The sequence below is a fragment of the Saimiri boliviensis genome, chromosome 2 (genome assembly GCF_048565385.1).
Source record: "Saimiri boliviensis isolate mSaiBol1 chromosome 2, mSaiBol1.pri, whole genome shotgun sequence".
In the NCBI taxonomy this organism is placed as follows: Eukaryota; Metazoa; Chordata; class Mammalia; order Primates; family Cebidae; genus Saimiri; species Saimiri boliviensis.
The window spans coordinates 124,538,479-124,562,166 of record NC_133450.1 but is presented as its reverse complement, the minus strand read 5'-3'; the positions used below and the strand labels follow the sequence as shown (position 1 = coordinate 124,562,166).

Here is a 23,688-nt window from a genome sequence, read left to right as displayed (position 1 = left end):
CTTAAACTGTTTGGGATTCTTGTTTTGTTTTGTTTTGTTTTGTTTTGTTTTGTTTTGTTTTGTTTTGTTTTTAAACTTCAATAACTAAATTGCTCCTGTTAAATGCAAGTTGGAAAAGATTCGCTGCATCATCACTGGGTTTTGAACTTAGAGTTTCTCCATCTACTATAAGAGAATTTGAAGATAATAGAGTTAGGGACCTCCATTCAATAACAAATGAGACGCCGATATTGCAATAGAAGTGGGTTACATAATTCATGATAAATCACTAAGAGGAAATGTGAAAGTTGAGTGTCTTATAGTATTTCCATTTGCTGGGTCAGAGTTTAAGGAATTAAGCTGTAACTAGAGAATTTAATTACTGTTTGAAAGGCTGCTGCTGCTGCTTTGCCTCAGGATGGCTCTGGCAGGAGGTTTCTGGCTGAGGATTTTCTCAGTTGATGCCCTGCCTTCTAGGCCGAGTTGGAATGAGATCATTCACAATTACTGGAACATATTTAAAAATACATTTTTTATTGCAACAGAAAAAATATTAATAAAATAACATTTTCACAAATTCTCTCTGATATTTTGATATATACCCACATAGCTTATTTTAATGAATATACATTTTTATATATGTATGTGTTTATGAATCATGTATATTCAGTAGTTATGTATTTTACTAATTTTTGAAGACATACTTTTGCTCTGTCACCCAGGCTGGAGCACAGTGGTGCCATCTTGGTTCCATGCAACCTCCACCTCCCCAGTTCAAGTGATTCTTCTGCCTCAGCCACCCAAGTAGCTGGGGTTACAGGTGTCTGCCACCACACAGGGTTAATTTGTTTTGTATTTTCAGTAGAGACAGGGTTTCACCTTGTTCACCAGGCTGGTCTCGAAATCCTGACCTCAAGTAAACTGCCCGGTTCAGCCTCCCAAAGTGCTAGGATTGCAAGCGTGAACCGCTATGCCTGGCCCATTATTTATTTTATCAATATATCTTTTAATAAAAGCTGATACAATACTATTTTGAATATTACAGGATCTTTTTACAATTAAAATACTTCAGCAGTGATGTTATATTCGGAGATGGTTACTTGGGCAGGAACTTGTTTTTTTCCATTGAAGTCCCACAATTAGGCTTTATTGATTTTATGAAAGCCATGAGCATTTCTCTAGGTAGAGTGAAACATCTTATAATGTGTTAAACTCTGAAAACTTAGGCAAAAAAAAAATATTTATTTGCTTTAATGATAGGAAATGTGTATTTGGACCATATCTAGAAGACTAATCTAAAAATACTTGCAAAGTTGGAATAAGTAATTATAAAGAAATTAGACATTTTGATGGATGCCAAAAGAAAATTGGCTAAATAAGTGATTGGCTCTACAGACGTACAGCACCTGTAAATTAAAATCAAAAATCAAAACAAAACACAGACACACATATAATAATTCTGAGTCCAGAAAAGGAATATATATTTGTTTAATTTTGGATGGAATAAAATACCTTATTCCCATAGAAACAAAACCAGCTTACTCTTTAACAATGAAAACATTTAAAGTTAGAAATATGAATCACTCTTTAAGAAAGGAACTATTTTTAATCAAAAGAAAACTGCAAAACAAATAACCTGGCTCTAGTAGTACTTTATTTATCAAGTTCGTGCAGTAAAAATTCTTAATTTCTGTTGATTAAAAAAAAGCCAAATTTGCAAAGTGGTAAACCCTAAACCAGGAGGCTTGGTTAACAAATTATTTAGTTCAGAAATGGTTTAGTAGAGTAAGATTTAGTGAGACTATGCATTCTTCTTTTATTACACATGGTAGATTTTTTTTCCTCTTGTATATAAGGATATTTTTCTTTCTGTCAAATTGTTTGCTACAAGAGCCTGTCATTTTCCAGGTAAAATGCAAACCTGTATATTTTCATGAGTCAAGGTTTGTAAAACACATTTTATTTTTATTTTTTTATTTTTATTTTTTTTATTGCATTTTATGTTTTGGGGTACATGTGATGAACATGAAAGATTGTTGCATAGGTACACACATGGCAGTGTGTTTTGCTCACTTTTTAAACAGTTAAGGAATGGCATAGAACTCAGCAAGTATAAAAACTAATGTATTCAGTTTCACATTAAGCCACAGCATTAGCAAAGAATAGATTCATTTATTTCATTCAACAAGAAGTTCAGATATAGGTATTTGGGAGTTAGTGTGGTAACTCAATCCTTCCATCAAAGAACAAAGCTTATTTTATCTTCCTATTTTAACATTTTTAGTGAAGGCTGTTCTACATCCATGTTCCAGGGTAGTAAAGGAGAAAAAGGAAGAGACAGCATTAGAAGACTACTGCTTATATATCTCATTGGAAGACCTTTGTCTAATGTCTATTTCCAATGTTGCAGGGGAGGTTGGGACATTACATAAAACTGAAAAAGAGAAGGAGGGGAGTGATTTGAAAAGCTGGTATATGAGCATACTTACAGCATCTGCCACCAACATCCAGCATGTGCATATGACTTTTCTACACCTATGTTTACTTTAAATAAAATGAATTCATTCTTTCCCTTTCGATATAGCTAGTGTAAAAATGATATTCAGTTACTGCAGTTAGCTTGAAGTCTAGGATCTTTCGGTAGTCTCTTCACAAGCTTCAGGTTTGGTGCTTTGTAGGTCCTGGGACACAAATTAAACACAACCCATCTTTGTTTAACACTCCCAAGGTATTGTTGCAGCAAGAAAAGAAGATAGGATAACAGCAATTTAAAAAGAAAGAAAATGGAAAATACATAGTCTTTGTATATAGCAACTATAGAGTCCTACCGGACAGGTATATTCAGGACTTCCTGACCCTAGCAGCAGAATTCGTTTCTGGGTTAGCCAGTCTTGCATGCCCTGCTACTTTTTGTATTAATTTGGTCATCAATTCCCTCTACTACTTTGAGTCTACCTTACGTGTAAAACGTTGCTCATTTTGTCAGTGCTTGTAATCGAGGGTAAGTACTATGAAAACTGAAAGTAAATTAAAATGGACTCTAAAATAATTAAAAGTCATGCCATTATCTACAATATCCATAAATGGGAACCATCCCAGGAAATCCAGGCATGCATGGTTGGATTCTTGGAGTCTTTTGTTTGTTTTGTTTTGTTTATTGCTGTGAGTGTAGGGACCCGGGAATTTAAGTACAGCTGTAGCCAGCCAAATGTGAGGCACAGTGGGCAATACTGTTTCCTGGAAAACTTACCAAGCTTCCAGGAGATGGGCTTTAAGGCAATTTTATGAGCAAGTAACCGCGTAAGCCTGGACACTTTTGACTCTTAACTCTTGGCTCCTCTGTTCTGATCAATTCATCTCCCTTACCCTAATCGTTGCAGCCTCAGTTCCTGAAAAATAATATGCCAGGGTGAGAATGTAACACCTTTAATTTGGTTTTTGCCGCTAAGCAACCGTTCATTTTCGCTCAAAGATCTCTTAAAGAATGGTGCTGGTAAAGTCCTCGGGCAACAATTTTATCTCTTTCTGAAGTTGCACTTAGAAGCCTCTGCTTGTACAGGTGTATTTTTGTATACAGAATCAGCTGGCTTTTCTCAGCCCTGCAGAGTTCCAAATTATGGTATTCTTAGTCAATTTGCATTGCAGGCCACTAGCAGGTGAACCTCTTTTGAACATGGCTGCTCTCCTTTGCGTCTCTACCTGTAAACTGTCTAGATTCGGTTTGAATATATCTCTGTGTATGAGAGTATATTTTTCAAAGGGGGAAACATTTAATAAGCACTTGCCAACATTCCGATTTTTATTTCCTACCATTCCCACTAATCAAAAAACCTCAGCTGGCATGTGGTCAAACTTTGTAAGTATTGCAAACAAGGTTTGACCAGCTGTTTTGCAATTGCATATCAAAATGTATTGGCTTTCTAACCTCAGGTGACTAAATCTTCAATGTCTGTGCCAGCATCTCCTCCACAGAGTCAGTTCTACATTTGTAGACTCTGTTACTTGCCACTCCCTTCATGTTTTAAAAATTATTATGTTAGTGAATATTCTTAGTTACAGACAACACAGTCCACTTTGGTTAGTTTGGGCCAAGAAAGAATTATTTATAGACTGCTAGGTTACTCAAGAATCATTGTAGAGGTTAAAGTACCAGATTCTAAAGCTGCTACGTGGAACTGTGTCAAATTACGTGGTGAAGTTTCTTTAGGGAACACATCCATCAATACTTTTGCCCTTTGGGACTAAATAGTACTGTGAAACCCTGTATCATAGTACTGTAGCACCCACTGTTTAAAAAAATAAATAAAAGCAGTTCCCCATGATATAGACACTGTACCACTTTACTTAATTTTCAGTTTATACCTTGCTTGAATGCAGGGTAAATACCTGGGACATAGCTACAAAGGAATCCAGTGATGTGAGTTATCAAACTTCAGTCTTCAGAAGATGAGCAATACGAGGCAGATCTAGTCAAAATGCAAGGAGAATGCTCAGAGACGCTGGGCATCCAAACATGGTGGTTCTCCACCACACCATCTTAAACTGAATCTCTAGTTTCAAACCCTTCACAACACCCTCATTTAATTTTCAACATTTGAAGTAGCAGCCCCACTCCTACCTTTGCTCTGTGATGTAAAAATATGTTCTGACAGTTTCAATGTGAAACAGAATGGCAATCTTAATTTTTTAATATCTCTCAGAAAAAGCTCTATGGAAGAGAAAGACCTGGCCAGTCTTTATGCGGGGAAAAAAAATAGAACCAATGTTAGATGTGACAAATATTAGTAATGTGACAGGTAAATAAGACAAAATTAGGGGTCAGGGCATCCGGAAAGGCTCTATTCTATTGTTGCAACTTTTCTGTAAATCTAAAATTATTCTAAAATTAAAAGTTTATTTAATTTAAAAAATGACTAAAACAGTCAATCAGAAATGCAGAGAGACTCAAACTCTCTTAAGACAAATTGCAGGTACACCTACACAAAGAACATCAATGGTCGTTTGTATTTGTTCTTCAATATCTATTGATATCACATTTATTTTAAACAGAAATTTGGAAAGAAAGATAGTATTGTCTCTCCCTTCTTTTGCTATATAATGTATATGTATTATGTAGAAAGACACATGCATGTGTCTATGTTTATCTACCCATATAGTTATTACTATTTTGTATAGATTGCTGTTTCTGTGTAAATTTAACCAGTTAAGAAATTCTTATCTTGTTCTCTGACTGATAGTGGGCTTTGTTAACTGCTACAGACGCAGCATCATGGATTAATTCTTCCTTTATCCCCACAATTTCTACCACAGTTTACTAATAAAATAGCTCAAACTTTGATATTTTTATGCATATATTTCTAAGAATGACAAAATTATTTTTTCTTCAAATATAAAAGGGTTGTTATTTTGGCGAAACTTTGGAGACATTAGAGAATATTTGTTGAAAGATACATGCCAGAAATTGTCAATAATAGATATATTAAACATAGGCTCTAACTTCAAAAAGAACTTGTGAAATTTATGGAATAATGGTATATTACAGCTAACATGGATCAAGCATTACCTGGCATTGTGCTAACTGCAATAAGGTATTATCTACTATTTCCCACAAACATTTTCTAAGACAAGTGTTATTACCCCATGCTATTTATAGGTAAAATAACTGAGATTTATAGAAGTTAAGTTAGGTAGACGTAGTAGTTTTCAACCCTGTCAGGCCCAATGAATCATTTTTATGTAAAATAATTCATAATTACCCATTTTATGCTGAAAAAAGTAATGTATAATTTAACCTGTCTATAGATATAATTTGAAAAATCAACTTAGTATGAAGGAGAACTCAAAGTATTCTAATATGTATTTTAAAGTATAACGGCTTGGATATAACTACCCTAGAATATATACCAGACATAGGATTTCACTGTTGTTAGAATTAACATGAATGTGAGCATTTCAAATGCAGACTGATACAAATGCTATAGTTCAAATATTTTCTATAATTTCAACATGGGATATGTAATTTTTCAAAATAGAAAACAACCCTTGGTGAAGTTCTTAATGGCAACAACAAAAACTTCTTTCGTTAGTGATTGGCATACTAGTTCCTTTCCAGGACACTTCAGTATCTAGTAAACCATGCAAAAGAAATGGTGTTTTTACGTAAAAGAGTTATGTCCTAAGCTAAAATAATTATCAATGAGTTCAGCAATTTTCTTAACGCCTGATGGATCATTTTAAGTCTTGCGCACTGTCCTGTACATGGTGGGGTGTCTAAATCTCTAGCCTGTTCTACCGAATGCCAGTAGTGCCCTTGAATGTTCGTGAAAACCAAAAATGTCTCAGAAATTAGTAAAATGCTCTATGTTGAAAACTCCTGTGTTAAGTAGAAACAAATTCATATATATTTTATACATATATATCTATGTTAATTATAGATAATACATATATAGATTATAGAGAGATAGATGTAGATATCTGTATCTATCACTATATACATATATACTATCTATATATATAATAGGTATATATACATATATCTGTATTTTAATCCAAGTTCAAGAATGTTTAGAACTCATCCATGAACCCTGAGATAAAGCACCCATGCTAGAGGAAAAGCATGTACAGAGTAACACAGGGATTTCAGGGTTGATCACAGCTATCTGGTTCAATAAGTTGTAGGAAGAGTGATATAGAGCAGTTAACTCTCTGATTCCTAAAGAATGATTGGTTCAGACAGAGAAGCCTAGGGAAGAGTGTATGCAAAAATCATAGTGTCAGGAAAGACCATAATTTGTGTTGATAATACTAAGTAGCTTGCTTCAACAAAAGAGGATGGAGGAGACCTGGAAATTAATGATGGAATAAAATGCACAGTTTCTTCTTTAAATCAGAAGTACTTTGCTGAAATTCTACTTGATTTAATGATATCTCATGTGCTTACTGGAATTTTTGGTTTTTCAAGTCCTTCACAAAACTATTATTGTCACTTTCTAGTCTGTGAAGTCCACATTCTCAACACTGATTGCAATAAAATTAGCTTTATTTTTATGGTGAAGAATTTTCTGAGCATGGATATGTTGTTCAAGACAACTATTGCTGATAGAAAATATGGCATAAGTGAAAATATTCCAACCAAAGATTTCTGACCCATATTTGATAATGTCTAATTCAGTTAAAGGAAATAGGATGGAATGGGATTCAATTTTCCCTTATTAACATTATTTAATTTTTCTTCAGTATATTTGCCTTATCTGCCTGCAATATCCCATGGATAGATGAAATGGATTAGTGAGAAATCTCATTTATTATGCAGTATATTATGCCTTTCTAGATTAGAGTTAAAATAAATTACTAACATCAGATGCCATTTAGAGCAGTTTTCAATGGTTGTTAACTTATCCACATTTATTTTCAGTGAGTGTCATAACTCCACAGATCGAATCAAAGTCAGAGTATGGGATGAAGACGATGATATTAAATCCAGAGTCAAGCAACATTTCAAAAAGGAGTCAGATGATTTTCTGGGACAAACGATTGTAGAAGTGAGAACCTTGAGTGGAGAAATGGATGTCTGGTACAACTTAGGTGATTATTTTCTTATCTACTTGAAAACAAGTTAAATAAAACCCCTGAATACCTGTGGCATGTATTATATTCCCATATAAGTAAAAATAACCATTGCCTTTCCAGGACATTCTGATGAACTTTAGATGATTCATTTCACTGACAAGAAAAGGCTATTCTTTTTTCAATACTATTGAAAGGCTTTTGTATATTTAGATGAAAAGAGAAAATCCTTTCCAAGAACTACCTTGAAGTCTTTTAGAGAAAAATGTCATTTCATTCTTAATTTTTAATTTATAAAATACAGCTTCACAAACCTTTGCCAAATGCATGGAAAATAAATAATCAACCTGTGACTTAGTGCTCTTTGCCTTATTTCCTTCTCATCCATTAATGAAATTTTGGCAATGAAGGAAAAAGGTACTTCGGATTTCTTTCAAGTGATGGTATAAAAGTAGGCTTTAGTTGACAAAGCCAAGTAAATATGTGAACTCATGCTGACTCTCATGATGAAGATACAGAGAATGTGATCAATTGGAATGATTTCAAAAAATTATTATGGAACCAGAAATAACGGTAAGTTTTAATTTGACTTTTATGAGAATTGAATAAAAACATAGAATTTTCAATGGTGATTTAATAGTAGTAAAAATATATGGGTCACCTCAGTTTCTGTAAAGGCACCATCTGAAGATTTTTTTAATCATATCCTCTAAAATGTTTTAATTAAACTTTTGAGAGCTGGCTGATTGTGGCTCAAAGAATTGACACATTCCTTGGATTACAGTTACCATGTAGGATACTAATATATGTTAACAAATTTAAAAAGTGCTTTTTTTAAAAAAAGTCTGCATACTTTTAGTAATAAAATGATTGACAAAGGGAAAAGATCATATAAAATTCATGAAACTCTAAATTATAGAATGATTCAAAGAAAGAGAGATATTTATCTAAATACAGATGACTAAATTTAAACTAAGAACTAATTATGAAAACTATTTTAAGAAATCTTCCTTAAAGAAGATTGGTACTCTTATGTTACTGGAGTAGAATTTTTACCTCGGATATAATGAGCCAAACCCCAAAGCTTGTTTTAACTATTAAATAATGTTATATATAAAATCAGAGATACTAACTGAGGGTAAATTTTAGGTTATTAACTCTGTGGAACATTCACAAATTTTTTTCTTTATGAAGAGGTTTATTTTTACATGGACTTTTTTCCTGTAGTAAATTAACATATTGTTTTCTTATTTATTTTTTATTTTACTTTAGGTTCTGGGGTACATGTGCAGGTCATGCAGGGTTCTTGAATAGGTGCATATATAACCAAGTGGTTTGCTGCCTCTGTTCCCCCTTTGACTATATCCGGCCTTTCACCCCATGTTATCCCTCCCCACCCCGCACTGTCCCTCCTGTATCCCCCCCACCAACTGCCCCCAGTATGTGATGCTCCTCTGCCTGAGTCCATGTGTTCTTATTGTTCAATACTCACCTATGAGTGAGAACATGTTGTGTTTGGTTTTCTGTTCTTGTGACAGTTTGCTGAGAATGATGGTTTCCAGATTCATTCAAGTCCGTACAAAGGACACGAACTCATCGTTTTTGATGGCTGTGAAGTGCTCCATGATGTATTATGTGCCACATTTTCTTTGTCCAGTATATCATTGATGGGCATTTGGGTTGGTTCCAGGTCTTTGCTATTGTACACAGGGCTGCAATGAACATACATGTGCATGTGTCTTTATAGTAGAACGATTTATAGTTCTTTGGGTATATACCCAGTAATGGGATTAATGGGTCAAATGGAATTTCTATTTCTAGGTCCTTGAGAAATCACCACACTGTCTTCCACAATGGTTGAACTACTTTACACTCCCACTAACAGTGTAGAAATATTCCTATTTCTCCACATCCTCTCCAGCATCTGTTGTCTCCTGATTTTTTAATGTTTGCCATTCTAGCTAGCATGAGATTGTATCTCAGTGTGGTTTTGATTTGCATTTCTCAAATGACCAGTGATGATAAGCATTTTTTCATATGTTTGTTGGCCTCATATATGTCTTCTTTTGAAAAGTGTCTGTTGTTATCCTTCATTCGTTTTTGAATGGAGTTGTTTATTTTTTTCTTGTATATCTGTTTTAGTTATTTATAGATTCTGGATATTAGCCCTTTGTCAGATGGGTAGACTGCAGAAATTTTTTCCCATTCTGTTGGTTGCTGGTTCACTCTAATGATGCTTTCTTTTGCTGTGCAGAAGCTCTGAATTTTAATTAGATCCCATTTGCTTCTCTTGGCTTTTGTTGTCATTGCTTTTGGGGTTTTAGTCATGAAGTCCTTGCCTATGCCTGTGTCCTGGATGGTTTTGCTTAGGTTTTCTTCTAGGGTTTTTGTGGTGTTAGGTTTTATGTTTAAATCTTTAATCCATCTGGAGCTAATTTTAGTGTAAGGTGACAGGAAGGGGTCCAGTTTCTGCTTTCTGCACATTGCTAGCCAGTTATCCCAACACCATTTATGAAACATGGAGTCCTTTCCCCATTGCTTGTTTTTGTCAGGTTTGTCAAAAATCAGATTGTTGTTGATGTGTGGTGTTGCTTCTGAGGTCTGTGTTCTGTTCCATTGGTCTATGTCTCTGTTTTGGTACCAGTACCATGCTGTTTTGATTACTGTAGCCTTGTAGTATAGTTTGATATCCAGCAATGTGATGCCTCCAGCTTTGTTCTTTTTGCTTAAGATTGTCTTGGCTATGGGGGCTCTCTTGTGATTCCATATGAAGTTTAAGGTTTTTTTTTCCAGTTCTGTGAAGAAGGTCATTGGTAGCTTAATGGGGATAGTGTTGAATCTATAAATTGCTTAGGGCAGTATGGCCATTTTCACAATATTGATTCTTCGTAACCATGAGCATGTAATGTTTTTTCATCTATTTGTGTCCTCTTATTTCATCAAGCAGCGGTTTGTAGTTCTCCTTGAAGAGGTCCTTTACATCCTTCGTTAGCTGTATTCCTAGGTATTTTATTCTCTTTGTAGCCATTATGAATGGGAGTTTGCTCTTGATTTGGTTATCTTTTAGTCTGTTCTTGTTTTGTAGGAATGCTTGTGATGCAATTGTGAATGGCAGTTCATTCTTGATTTGGCTCTCTTTAAGTCTGTTATTGGTATATAGGAATGCTTGTGATTTCTGCACATTGATTTTGTATCCTGAGACTTTGCTGAAGTTGCTTATCAGTCTGAGAAGATTTTGGGCTGAGACAATAGGGTCTTCTAGATATACAATCATGCCATCTACAAATAGAGACAATTTGACTTCTTCCTTTCCTAATTGATACCCTTTATTTCTTTTTCTTGCCTGATTGCTCTGGCTGGAACTTCCAATACTATATTGAATAGTAGTGGTAAGAGAGGGTATCCTTGTCTAGTGCCTGATTTCAAAGGGAATTCTTCCAGTTTTTGCCCATTTAGTATGATATTGGCTGTATGTTTGAGGCAGTAAAGTCCTCTGCACTGATTTTGTGTCCTAAATCCTAAATCCTGTCTTCATTTGTGAAATGAGTCAGATTGCTTCTGCATTTTGCATCTGAAATGGGTGTTGAACTTAGGACCCTTCCACCACAATCACAGCCTAGAAGTTTATACCTTTCTCTCAAAGCTATTGATCGATTCATACTTAACACATACACACATTATGTGGCTTAATTGGACTATACATTGTTTCCATTCAAAAAAACAGTCCAACACTTAGAAGTTAGCCTAGGCTATAGACTGTAGGTCTTTATAAATCACTGACAATGAAAGCTATTAACATTTTTTATTAACCAGAACTTTAGCTTATCTTTTCAAGTACAGAAAAAATGAGAAGAAACCAAGCAGTGACTGCTTTCAGATAAAATAATTTCCTGTTTAATTTTATACTCCAGTTTTCTTGCTTTTGATTGCCATATAACTTATTCAATTTCATTGTATAAACTGATAAGCACACAGAAATATATATGAGAATGGCAGAATCTTCTGATTAGTTTTTTTATTTGGAATATCTGTGAGGCAGTTTGACAATCACAACACAATAGGCAAATACCTTAAATTATATCTAGGGGAATAGTTGTCATTGTTGTTTTTAATAGGGACAGGGTCTCACTCTGTTAGGGTGAAGTACCCTGGTGGAATCATAGCTTAGTATAACCTCAAACTCCTGAGTTCAAGAGATCCTCCTGTCTCCCAGTTAGCTAAGACAGACTTCAGCCAAGCAGCAACACACCTGTCTAATTTCTTAAAAATCGTAGACACTAAATCTTGCTACATTGCCTATGCTGCCTCAAAATCCTAGCATTAAGTAATCTTCCCACCTTGGCTTCCCAAAACACTGAGATTACAGGCATGAGCTACCACATATGGTCTCATTACGGTAACTTAATAATCAAATCTGACTTAGAAAAATAGCTTTTCGCTACTTAAGCCTCTTTTTTAAGCTTTGGAGGGGTCATACGGGAAAGATGTTATTGTCAGACATGGCTGACCAATTGCTTTTTTGCTTTGTCAGAGAAAAGGACAGATAAGTCAGCTGTATCTGGAGCCATACGATTGAAAATCAATGTGGAGATAAAAGGAGAAGAGAAGGTTGCTCCATATCATATTCAATATACGTGTTTACATGAGGTAAATAAATGGAATTTTATTAATACAAATACAAGAAATGTTCTTGATTATGGATTATAAAACAGAACATTTGGTTTAAAAAAATTTGTGGAGTGGTTCCTGGACTTCTGACTCTATACTAAAGCAGGTGATATGCTAGATATCACAGATTCTATATATTATTTCTGACAAACTTTTCCTCTTATGAGAGTTTAGAACAAGCCTGTGAGGCAGGTATAAATAGGCAATAATATGGCAATGCATAAGTAGATAAAAAAATAAATTACTGTTGTTCCAAAGAGGAAAAAGGGTGTTAAAAAATATTGATTGAAGAAACGAGTCATGCCAAATATTTTGGAAGCATTAAAGATGTAGCAGTTTGGTAACACCAGAGAGGATCAAATCATAATTGCGTTTGAGAACTCTGAGTTAGAGTTCAGATTTTATTGAAGATTTAATTAGGACTCTATTTATAACTAGAAACATAAAAATGTGGTGCTGTTTTAATGGCTTTTGGGCATCAATGTAATAAGTGGTTAATTTTTCTTCCTGTTGCTGAGTAAAACAGTTTCATACATGTTGCACACTCCTCCACGTTTACTTCTCTTTCCACAAATATATGAGTACGCAAAGAGTGAAGATGTGGTTACCCACCCAAAACGGAGGGCCTAGTTGGCTTGGAGAGAGGTAAATACCATCCAACATCAATCCAAAGCACAGTTTCTCCAGTTCCTTTTTGTGTCTCAGTATAGACACACAGATAAATCATCTTGGGAGTCTATTGAATGTTTGTCACTGAGAGGTTAGTTAGTGGTGTCACTGGAGACTTTCTGTGGTGCAAATGATACTTGTCTCAAAATATATGCGGTGAAGCTGAGGAATGTACTCTTCTTCATGTTCTTCAAAGTAATGAAGTGCCTTCCTAAGACAGAAAAAGACAACTGAAAGATAGCTTTACTTTTTTTTTTTTTTTTGAGACAGAGTTTCGCTCTTGTTACCCAGGCTGGAGTGCAATGGCGCTATCTCGGCTCGCTGCAACCTCCGCCTCCTGGGTTCAGGCAATTCTCCTGCCTCAGCCTCCTCAGTAGCTGGGATTACATGCACGTGCCACCATGCCCAGCTAATGTTTTGTATTTTTAGTAGAGACGGGGGTTTCACTATGTTGACCAGGATGGTCTCGATCTCTTGACCTCGTGATCCACCCGCCTCGGCCTCCCAAAGTGCTGGGATTACAGGCTTGAGCCAGATAGCTTTACTTTTTGCACATTATTTCTAAATATATTCATGAAATTTTATACATGTAAATATTTATAACCCATTTTAATAAAAAATGAGGAACAGTGTTTAAATCATGTGTATATTACACAGTAATTAGGTATAAGACCTAGGCGTAATTTCATAATCACAGTTTTGTTGTCAGTGATATCATTCCCACAAAAAAGGTGATTCATTTTTCAGACCAATAAAAAGAAATCCCTTGAACTGGCATGATGGAGAACTCTGGACTTCAATTATGGGCAGAGGAGATTCATAGTCAGAGGAATAGCGGTACACTTTACAGAGTCTTTCCCACTGGTCCAAGAACCAGAAAAAACTGAAATCTAAGAAAAAGTCCTTTCATTTACCCTGGCTTCATCAAAGTAGCAGTTCCTAAAATTAGAAGAAAAAAGGAATTGAGAGTAGTAATATTTTTTCATTTCAAAATTCTTAAACATTCATTTTCAACCTCAATTCATTGCCCTGACTCTTACCATTTTGCAGTCCAAAACCTTCAGTATCATTTACATAGCTAAATTTTGCCTTAACATAATCAAAATCACATTATTCATCCAGGGCACTACAATTTACTCAGAATTCCTGAATGCAAAATATGATGTATCATGTATAAATATTTTCTTGCAAAAACATTTACTTCCTTCTGCAAATGGTTTGATATGTACAAAATATTTGAATAACTGATTCTACATAGACCTACCCAATTTTACTGCCTCAAGTACGTGAGGGAGGTACTTTATCACTTTGAACATGAATAAGAGTATGTTCTTCAGCCTCATCTCATATTTTTTGACATAAAACAAGTATCATTTGCATCAAGGAGTCACCAATGACATCTCTAACTAACCTCTCAGCTGCAGTGTAATAGAATCTAATTCTGAGAGTGGAACTCAAAGATGTGTTTTAATAAGCTTTCCAGGTGATTCTCATATAAAGTTTAAGAACCAATGTCTTATTCACTGAGGAAACTAAAACCCTGATTTTTCTGAGGTTACAAAGCCTGTTACTGTCAGAGATACATCCAGAACTATTATGGCATTTTGTCCCAAATATTAAACTATGTCCTTCCTTTGCGTATTTACATCAGTGTTTTTATTCAGGCAGAAATCAAAACAGATTTTGAATAAAAGATGAATTGAGTTCGAACAAAAATTCAAGGTATTCCCATTGCTTGTAGATGCTGAGGAAACATTAGAGGCAATGACAGTGCAAGTGCATTTTACTGAAAGTTTTAGTTAAATATTTCTGGCCTATTCTGAGGAATCACTGAACAATTAAAAACCACTTGCTTTTAGAATCTGTTCCATTACTTGACTGAAGTGAAAGCTAATGGTGGAGTGAAAATCCCGGATGTCAAAGGGGATGAAGCCTGGAAGGTTTTCTTTGATGATGCTTCCCAAGAAATAGTCGATGAATTTGCTATGCGTTATGGAATTGAATCCATTTATCAAGCTATGACGTAAGTACTACAGAACATTTACATGGTCAATATCTCTGTTCAAATATAAAGAAAGAAAGGAACATTCATCTCACTTCTAATTCGAAAGAAACGGATTAAAAAGATGATTACATTTCACTGTGCTTGTTTGATGCTGACTACTTTCTCTTACAGCTATAAAATATTAATTATTTGGCAATCACTACCACCATCCTCCAATCCTGGTTCTGTTCTCCAAGTGTGGTTCCTTGACAGATAGTATCAGCAGCACCTGGCAACTTAGCAATGCAAATTATCTACCCTATCCCAGACTTCCTGAATCAGAAACTCTAAGGGTAGAATCCAGCAACATATGGTTTAACAAGTCTTCCAGGTGATTCTCATATACTGCAAAGTTTGAGAGCCAATGACTTATTCAGTATCTGAGATAACTAAAGCCTTGATTTGTCCAAAGTCACAAAGCCCGTTCGTGAAAGAGAGATGTCCAGAACTATTATGGTGTTTTGTTCCAAATATTAGACGTTGTCTTTCCTTCTCATATTTGTATCACTACTGCTAATTCACTTAAAGATTTATTTAGCACTCATAGAACTCAAACACTATAAAAAATGTGATACTACAGAATTGACTGACATTTATAATTTCAATAAGGTTTTAGAATTGAATTTCAGTAAGGGGTTAGTAATGAACAGAAGTATTCATTATTTCCCCATAGTTTACTTTTTGGCATCTGGTCTAAGTTTATCATTGTATATGGTTCAGATACATACCATATGTAATATGTAAATTATTTATATGCATATATTAGATGACTTTTGTTGTATTAACAATGAGATCACGTTTTCATGTGAACTGAGTAGATACTGGTTCAGATAATCAGTCAGTTTCAACCATTTTAATGAAGAATGAAGACTAGGCAAAAATCAGTGTTATTTTTCAAAGCTTACTGCTCATAGCCCTTAATCTCTAATCATAATTCTAGAACAACATAATGTAAGAATGAATGGTAATTACTGATAGAGAAATTGTGCATGCTTTTTCAGTACATAGAATGTCCTGATGCTAAATTATAAAGATACACAGATTCTTACACATGGAGAGAAAAAACAAAACAAAACAAAACAAAACAAAAAACAGAGATCACCCGATTGAACTTCCCTCTCAAATCTAGAAACTTTGTTATTGGATCCCTGACTGATAGTCATCATCCCTTTGTTTGTCTACATCAAGTAACAGGGAGCTCACTACTTTGGAAGGAACTTGCTTTATAATTGAACAACCATAAGGCAGTCCATGACTTTAACATCTGTTGCATCCCATGCCAAAGGCTATAATTCAGAACACCTAGTATAAAGTTACAGCACAATTAAAATGCAACTGTGATGAACAGTCTAAGGGAAATGAAACTGTTCTGCCTAAAGAAAGGTAGATTAAAAAGTCAAGACAACCTGCTTCTGAATAGAATTCCATTAAAAGAAAAGATCAAATTAAATTTATTTTGAAATATCTCTATGAGCTAATGTTAGATTCGTTCATTTCCATGTTTTCTGTGTTCTAGGAAACACAGTCATGTTAATATAGTAAAATGGTAAATATGTATCACATAGATAGTTGAAAAGAGGATAATTAGCCCTTTCTTATTCTATTATATTATGTAATATGGTAACTCTTGCCCCTCATCCTAAGGAAAAGATCAATATTATTTTTAAAATATTTTGGATATTTATTTGGTAGCAAGTGACCTGCAGGTAAATTGGGTCTTGTATTTATAAAACTCGGGAATGGCAAAACTCCTGTACACACTAGGTAACTGTCTAAAGCAGGGGTTGGCAATTTTTTTTTTTTCTGTGAAGGGCCAGATAGTAAACATTTTATACCTGTACCAGTCTCTGTTACACTCCTCAGCTCTGCAGTACTAGTACAAAGCAGCCATAGATATTAATAAATAAATAGAAATGGCTGTGTGCTCATAAAACTTTATTTTAAAAAGACGGAAACTCAGGATTTGCTCAGGATTTGGCATGAGGGCATGAGGGTCATAGATTCACTGGTCAAAGGAGTGAAAACAAGGCAGATGGACATAAAGAAAAAGAATACCTTAGATTTTGCGATTCATTGAGCATTATACTTCAGTGACAACTGGTAGATTATATGTACTTGTGGCTATACATTTGATTTCATACTGATATTTTTATGTATGGCATGTTTCTTTTAGTACTGAATACTTATTGTGACAATTTTAATGTTTTTCCCAGCTTGGCAAAACTTGAGACAGGCTTCTTTCTACTTCTATCCCCCGACATCCCTCTCCTAGCCCTTGCAGATTCCAAATGGCCTAAACCCGCATGCCTCTAACCTCCTTTCCCTTAGAGCATTTACTTTAGAAAACTTATAATTGTAAATTCTATCTCTGCTCCTTTGAGATATATTTAAGAAAAAAAAAAAAGCCCTTGTCTGATCTTCTCCCTTTTGCAGTAGCCTTAATGAAAATTCCCTTGTCTAATTAACTGTGGTGGAATTTTTGCTTTGGCAGTATAAAATTTTCTATTACTTTGCCAGAAGAAAAAAAAATCTGTTGACAATCTGATCAATCCTAAGGAAATTACTACCAACATAGATACAATCTCTATTGTGCCAATAGGGAGTTTTATGAATGCAAATGTTATTAGTTATTATTAATTATATTATTAGTTATCAGAAATTATTTTATTTAAAAATAGATGTACTCATTTTATATTATATATTAATATAACTGTAATCTGTAATTACATTCAGGAGAGAGAATAGAATAGAACAGCATAGAGGTGCACTTGAATTCTATTTTAGGATTTACAAATTGAAATTTTGAAGAGAGGAATCATATCTGTCATTACTGCTTTATGAGAAGTTTTTGATGCATGATAGAAACTCAATACATATTTGTAATCGAGTGAATCAGAAGCCGAAGTTGTTTATCAGAATTACATTTGTTTTTGCCCTCTCCTAGTATGTATCTAGATGTCAGAGTTTTTCAGTTGCAAACAACAAAGTGATAATGAAAAGTCTAGTTGAGCTCATATAGTATTCTAGGTCACCATTTATGTTGTGTATTTAGAGTTTTAGAGCACACTACACTGACTGATCATTTTTTTTAATTTGAGGTATTTTCAGAGTACTGACTTTTTTTAAATATATAATCAATTGATTATATATATATATATATATATATATATATATATATATAAAATTGCATTTTAGGTTTTGGGGTACATATGAAGTACATGCAAGATTGTTGCATAGATATGTACATGGCAATGTGGTTTGCTACCTTTCTCACCATCACCTATATCTGAGATTTCTCCCCATGTTACCCCCCGGCCAGCTCCCAACCCCCTAAATACAGCCTTTAGAAATAGTTTTAATCATACTTTTAAAATGCTTTTGCAGTTGAACTGTAACTTGAGTTCTAAACTATTGCTAGCCAAGGGCTAACTCACCTGGAAAAATAAAAAACTGTCTATGAATAAATCCATCTTCTAATTTAAGCTGGTTGACTAATGAATCAGTATTTTCCCGTTGGTTTTGAAACCTGGAGTCGGGTAACAACAGTAAAAGTAACCAGAAAGCCAACCATCCAACTAACAAAAGAACAGCAAAACCTAGAATGCAACATTTGAAGCCTGTCTCAGCATTACTTCCTCTAGGTTTTTAAAAACACAAAATTGGAAAACTCAGCTACAAGGAAGAAATGACATCTTGTCTGTGTAGTAAGGATACTTACTAGTTGGGAAAAGGACAAAACTCCTTAATTCTGTGGATTTTCCTAGGCACCATTTGATCAAAAACAGAAATCAAATTGTACTTACTTTTGATATTTAAATACTCTGTAGGCTTGGCAACATCCCCAGGTAACTTCATAATCTTCCCCTTTTATTACAGATTTCTTGGTTTCTTTTGAGTACATTTCCATTTCTTTGAAGATGAATTTAGAGAAGAAACACATAAGGAGAACTATGTTTTCAGTCAGAGTCTGATAGTACACTATTGAATTTTTCTCTTGTGAATTTCTCATCAGACAAAAGTCTAAAACTATTTTGCTGGTAAATAACCTGAACATTAGGACTGAACATCCCAGTCCCCCAAGGTACCTTTGGCTTACTGTAAATGTACTCCCCTTTCCACAGAATGTTTTCTGTGAAGGTACAATTTATTAGCCTTACTTGTTACATAAAAATGACCCTTTGTTCTGGAGCATGCATCAGTAGGAGAGGGATTACAATTTTCCTGTTTGGACAAGTGATTGATCAAGGACCTGAAGAATTTTTTCCCACATGGCAAATGCAACCATTCATCTAAAATAAAAGCAATTTTCTAACTAATGACAGTAAGATTGAAAGGCTCTTTCCCTTCTCTAAGGAGCACACCATTTCACATATTTTGCATCACAGGGTGAGGCATAAAACCTGTTTCCATCATGAATATTTTGGGAGTTCTTGATGCTTTTCATCTATGTATGCAATGTGTATGTGCCTAATAGCGTTTTGCTGGACTAACTGTTCACAGTTCAACACATCTAGAGAATTTTATGTCAGTCATTAATGATTAAACCATCCTCTGGAGATGATTTCTGCCAAGAAAATACATTTTCTTGAGTGTCTAATTAGTCATTTATTGTAACCTAAAGGCTAAGATGCCTCACAAAGTCTGAAATTCTGTCAGGCTATGGTTATGTCTCTGCAATACCAAAGGAGAGGAAAGCATTAAATTGGTGTTTTTCAAAGGAAGATATTTATGCAGCCAGCAAACATGAGTAAAAGCTCATCATCACATCATCACCGGTCATTAGAGAAATGCAAATCAAAACCACATTAAGATACAATCTCATGCCAGTTAGCATGGCGATCATTAAAAATCTGGAAACAACAGATGCTGGAGAGGATGTGGAGAAATAGGAGCACTTTGACACTGTTGATGGGAGTGTCAATTAGTTCAACCATTGTGGAAGACAGTGTGGAGATTCCTCAGGGATCTAGATATAGAAGAACAATTTTACCCAGTAATCCCATTACTGGGTGTATACCCAAAGGATTATAAATCATTCTACTATAAAGACACATGCACGAATATGTTCATTGTGGCACTGTTTACAATTACAGAGACTTGGAACCAACCCAAATGCCCATCAATGATAAACAGGATAAAGAAAATGTGGCACATATACACTATGGAATACTATGCAGCCATACAAAAGGATGAATTAATGTCTTTGCAGGGACTTGGATGAAGCTAGGAACCATCATTCTCAGCAAACTGACACAAGAACAGAAAACCAAAAACCATGTTCTCACTCATAAGTGGGTGTTGAACAATGAGAACACATGGACACAGGGAAGGGAAAATCACACACTGGGGTCTGTTGGGGTAGGGGAGGGGATAGTAGGGAGTGGGGGAATTGGGGAGGGATAACATTAGGAGAAATACCTACCGTAGATGACAGGGGAATGGATGCAGTAAACCGTCATGGCATGTGTATAACTGTGTAACAGTCCTGCACAATCTGCACATGTACCTCAGAACTTAAAGTATAAAAAAAAAGAAATACTTATTCAGTGCCTACCATGCGCCAGAAACTTTTCTATGGTTGCAACAGTGAAGAAGTCAGTCTAGTTTCTCATGAAGCCCACATTCTAGAAGTTGAAATTAATCATTCAGCAGACATTTTCTGAGTATGTAAGTTTGAGGACTTATATAGAATGTCTTAGTCTGTGAGGCTGCTATAAAAAAATACGATAAATTGAGTGACTTATAAACAACATAAATTCATTTCTCACAGTCCTGGATGCTAGAAGGTCCAAAATTAAGATTCCATCAGATTTAGTGTCTGATGAGGGCCACTTCCTTGTTCACTGATGGCTGTCTTTTCACTGTGTGCAAACTTCGCATGGCCAAAGGGATGAAAGCTCTCTAGGGTCTCTCTTATAAGACAACAAAAATCCCATTCATGAGGGTCTCCCTGCTCATGACCTAATCACCTCTCAACAGTCTCACCTCCTAATACTACTACCTTGAATTGTAGGTTTCAACATATGAATCTTTTATGAACATAACCATTCAGACCACAGCACAAGGCAATGGGGAAATAGCAGTAAAAGATACATCTTGCCTTTAGTAAGCTCCTGATTTAGGGGCAAGAAAGTTAAGAAATTAAATAATAACAAGCATGGGGGCTCTAAGAGCATAGGTAAAGAGGAAGCAAATCCAAGTCCAGATGAGCAGAAGTGTCAAGAAAGCTGATGAGCAGCCTGAGGGTCCCACACTAACCTGCCCTTCAACTTCTGTCTTCCTCTAAAATCTGTGCCTTTTTTTTATTTTCCTATTACAAACCACTTCCCTTGTACTCAAAATCTCCATAATTGGGCTTTAGCAACCCATAGCATCTTTGAGAAGCTATGATGATTTTGGTCAATGGAGAATTGACATTTAAGTGTTTGAGTCATCTTTAGTGATAAGAATGAATACAATTCCAACTTACCGCTGAGATACATGCCGATCTGAATTTGGGGGAGCAAATGTGATGAATATTGTTTTAGTGTATTTCTTTTTGTTGTCATTGTTATACTTTAAGTTCTGGGGTACATGTGCAGTACATGCAGGTTTGTTAGATAGATAGATAGATAGATAGATAGATAGATAGGTAGATAGATAGATAGACACGTGCCACGGTGGTTTGCTGCATCCATCACCCCGTATTTCTCCTAATGCTATCCTTCCCCTGTCCCCATCAGAAATATAAACAGTCTTTCTTTTCATTTTGCATAATACCTCTGAAATCGCTTCCAACAATCTAAGAATCACAGTCTTCCTTTTGGTACTTCTTTCCAATCACCTTGTTCTTCTGTTCATTGATTATTTTTAAACTTTAGATGAGAGGTATTTCTAGCCTTTGAAAACCACAAGTTCAGTGTGATTTTGGACACCTGTCTCTGAACTGGCATGTGAGTTAGAGGATTATTTTATTTTTTTGTTCAAAAATAGCAAGGGAGATGAATGCAGATGTGTTATTTGAAAGACATATTAGGTCAATAATATTTTGACAATTAATGGTTAACAACCGTGTAGCAGTTGCTTTAGCCAAAAACATGCCAGTAACTATATCACTATTCACTTTTTTTTAACTTTCTTAAATTGACTAATAAAATTTTATGTATTTATTATATACAACATGATGTTTTGAAGTATATATGCATTGTGGTATGACTGAATCTAGCTAATTAACATATGCATCACCTTACATAGTTATTTTTGTCATGAGTACACTTTCACGCTGTTAGCATTTTTTCAAGAATACAATGTATTGTTATTAACTGTAGTCACAATGTTGTACAATAGACATTTTGAACGTATACCTCCTACCTAACTAAAAATTTTTATACATTGGCCAACACTTCCCCACCCCCAACCCCCTACCCAACTACCATTTTACTCTCTAATTCTAGGAGTTCCACTTTTTAAAAAAATATTCTACATATGAGTGGGCTGATCATATGGTATTAGATTTTCTGTGCTTGGCTTATTTCATTTAACACAATGTTCTCCAAGTTCATCCATGTTGTTGCACATGATAAAATTTCCTTGATTTTTATGGCTGAGTACTCTTTCATTGTATTTATATACATTTTCTTTATCCAGTTATCTGTCAGTGGTCACTTGGGTTGACATCTTGGCTGTTGTGAGAAATGCTGCAGTAAACATAGGCTTGCGGATATTTCTTGACATACTGATTTCATTTTCTTTGACTATAAGCTCAGTAGTAAAAATGATAGATTGTGTAATAGTTCTATTTTTAACTTATTGAGGAAGCTTCATACTGTTTTTCATAATTGCTGTCCTAATTTATGTTATCATCAACAGTGTACAAGATTCTCTTTGTTCCACCTCCTTACCAAGATTTGTTATCTTTTACCTTATTTGGTAATAGCCATTCTAATAGGAGTGAGGTGATAGCTCACTGTGATTTTAATCTATATTTCTCTGTTGTTTAGTGATGTTAAAGAGTTTTCATATGCTGTTGGCCATTTGTATGTCTTCTTTGGGGAAATACCTATTCAGATCCCTTGACCATTTTTAAATCATGTTATGTGTTTTCATGCTGTTGAAATATTTGAGTTTTTAAAATATATTTTGGAGATTAACTCTTTATTAAGTGTATAGTTCACAACATTATAGGGCAACTCCTTACTTTGTTGATTGTTTCCTTTGCTGTGAAGAAACTTTTAGTTTAATGAAATCCCTTTGTCTATTTTTGCTTTTGTTGCCTGTGCTTTTTGAGTTTATAGCTAATAAATCATTACACAGTCCAATGTCATTCAGTTTTCCCTCTGTGTTTTCTTCTAATAGTTTTATAGTTTTGGGTTTTACATTCAAGTTTTCAACCAATTTTGAGTTTTTTGTTTGTTTGTTTGTTTGTTTTTTTGAGACGAAGTCTCACTCTGTCACCCAGGCTGGAGTGCAGTGGCATGATCTCTGCTTACTGCAACCTCCACCTCCTGGGTTCAAGCAATCTCTGTATCAGCCTCTTGAGTAGTTGGGATTACAGGCACCTGCCGCCACACCTGGCTAATTTTTTGTATTTTTTAGTAGAAATGGGGTTTCACCATCTTGGCCAGGCTGGTCTTAAACTCCTGACCTCATGATCCATCCATGTCAGCGCTCCCAAAGTGAGTTGATTTTCTATATGATGTGAGATAACGATGGGTGAAATTTCATTCTTCTGCATGTGGACATCCAGTTTTTTCAACATCATTTGTTGAAGAGATTATCTTTTT

At 34.9% G+C, this 23,688-nt stretch overlaps 1 protein-coding gene across 1 annotated transcript in view; it reads left to right on the top strand.

Annotated features, from left to right (window-relative positions):
* The window catches only part of UNC13C (unc-13 homolog C), a 586,273-nt gene that overhangs the window by 260,383 nt on the left and 302,202 nt on the right, over positions 1 to 23,688 (top strand). The window contains exons 10-12 of the mRNA XM_003935590.4: positions 7,394 to 7,563; positions 12,077 to 12,192; positions 14,742 to 14,905. Coding sequence (XP_003935639.1) covers positions 7,394 to 7,563; positions 12,077 to 12,192; positions 14,742 to 14,905 — 450 coding nt within the window. The remainder of the gene's footprint in view (positions 1 to 7,393; positions 7,564 to 12,076; positions 12,193 to 14,741; positions 14,906 to 23,688) is intronic.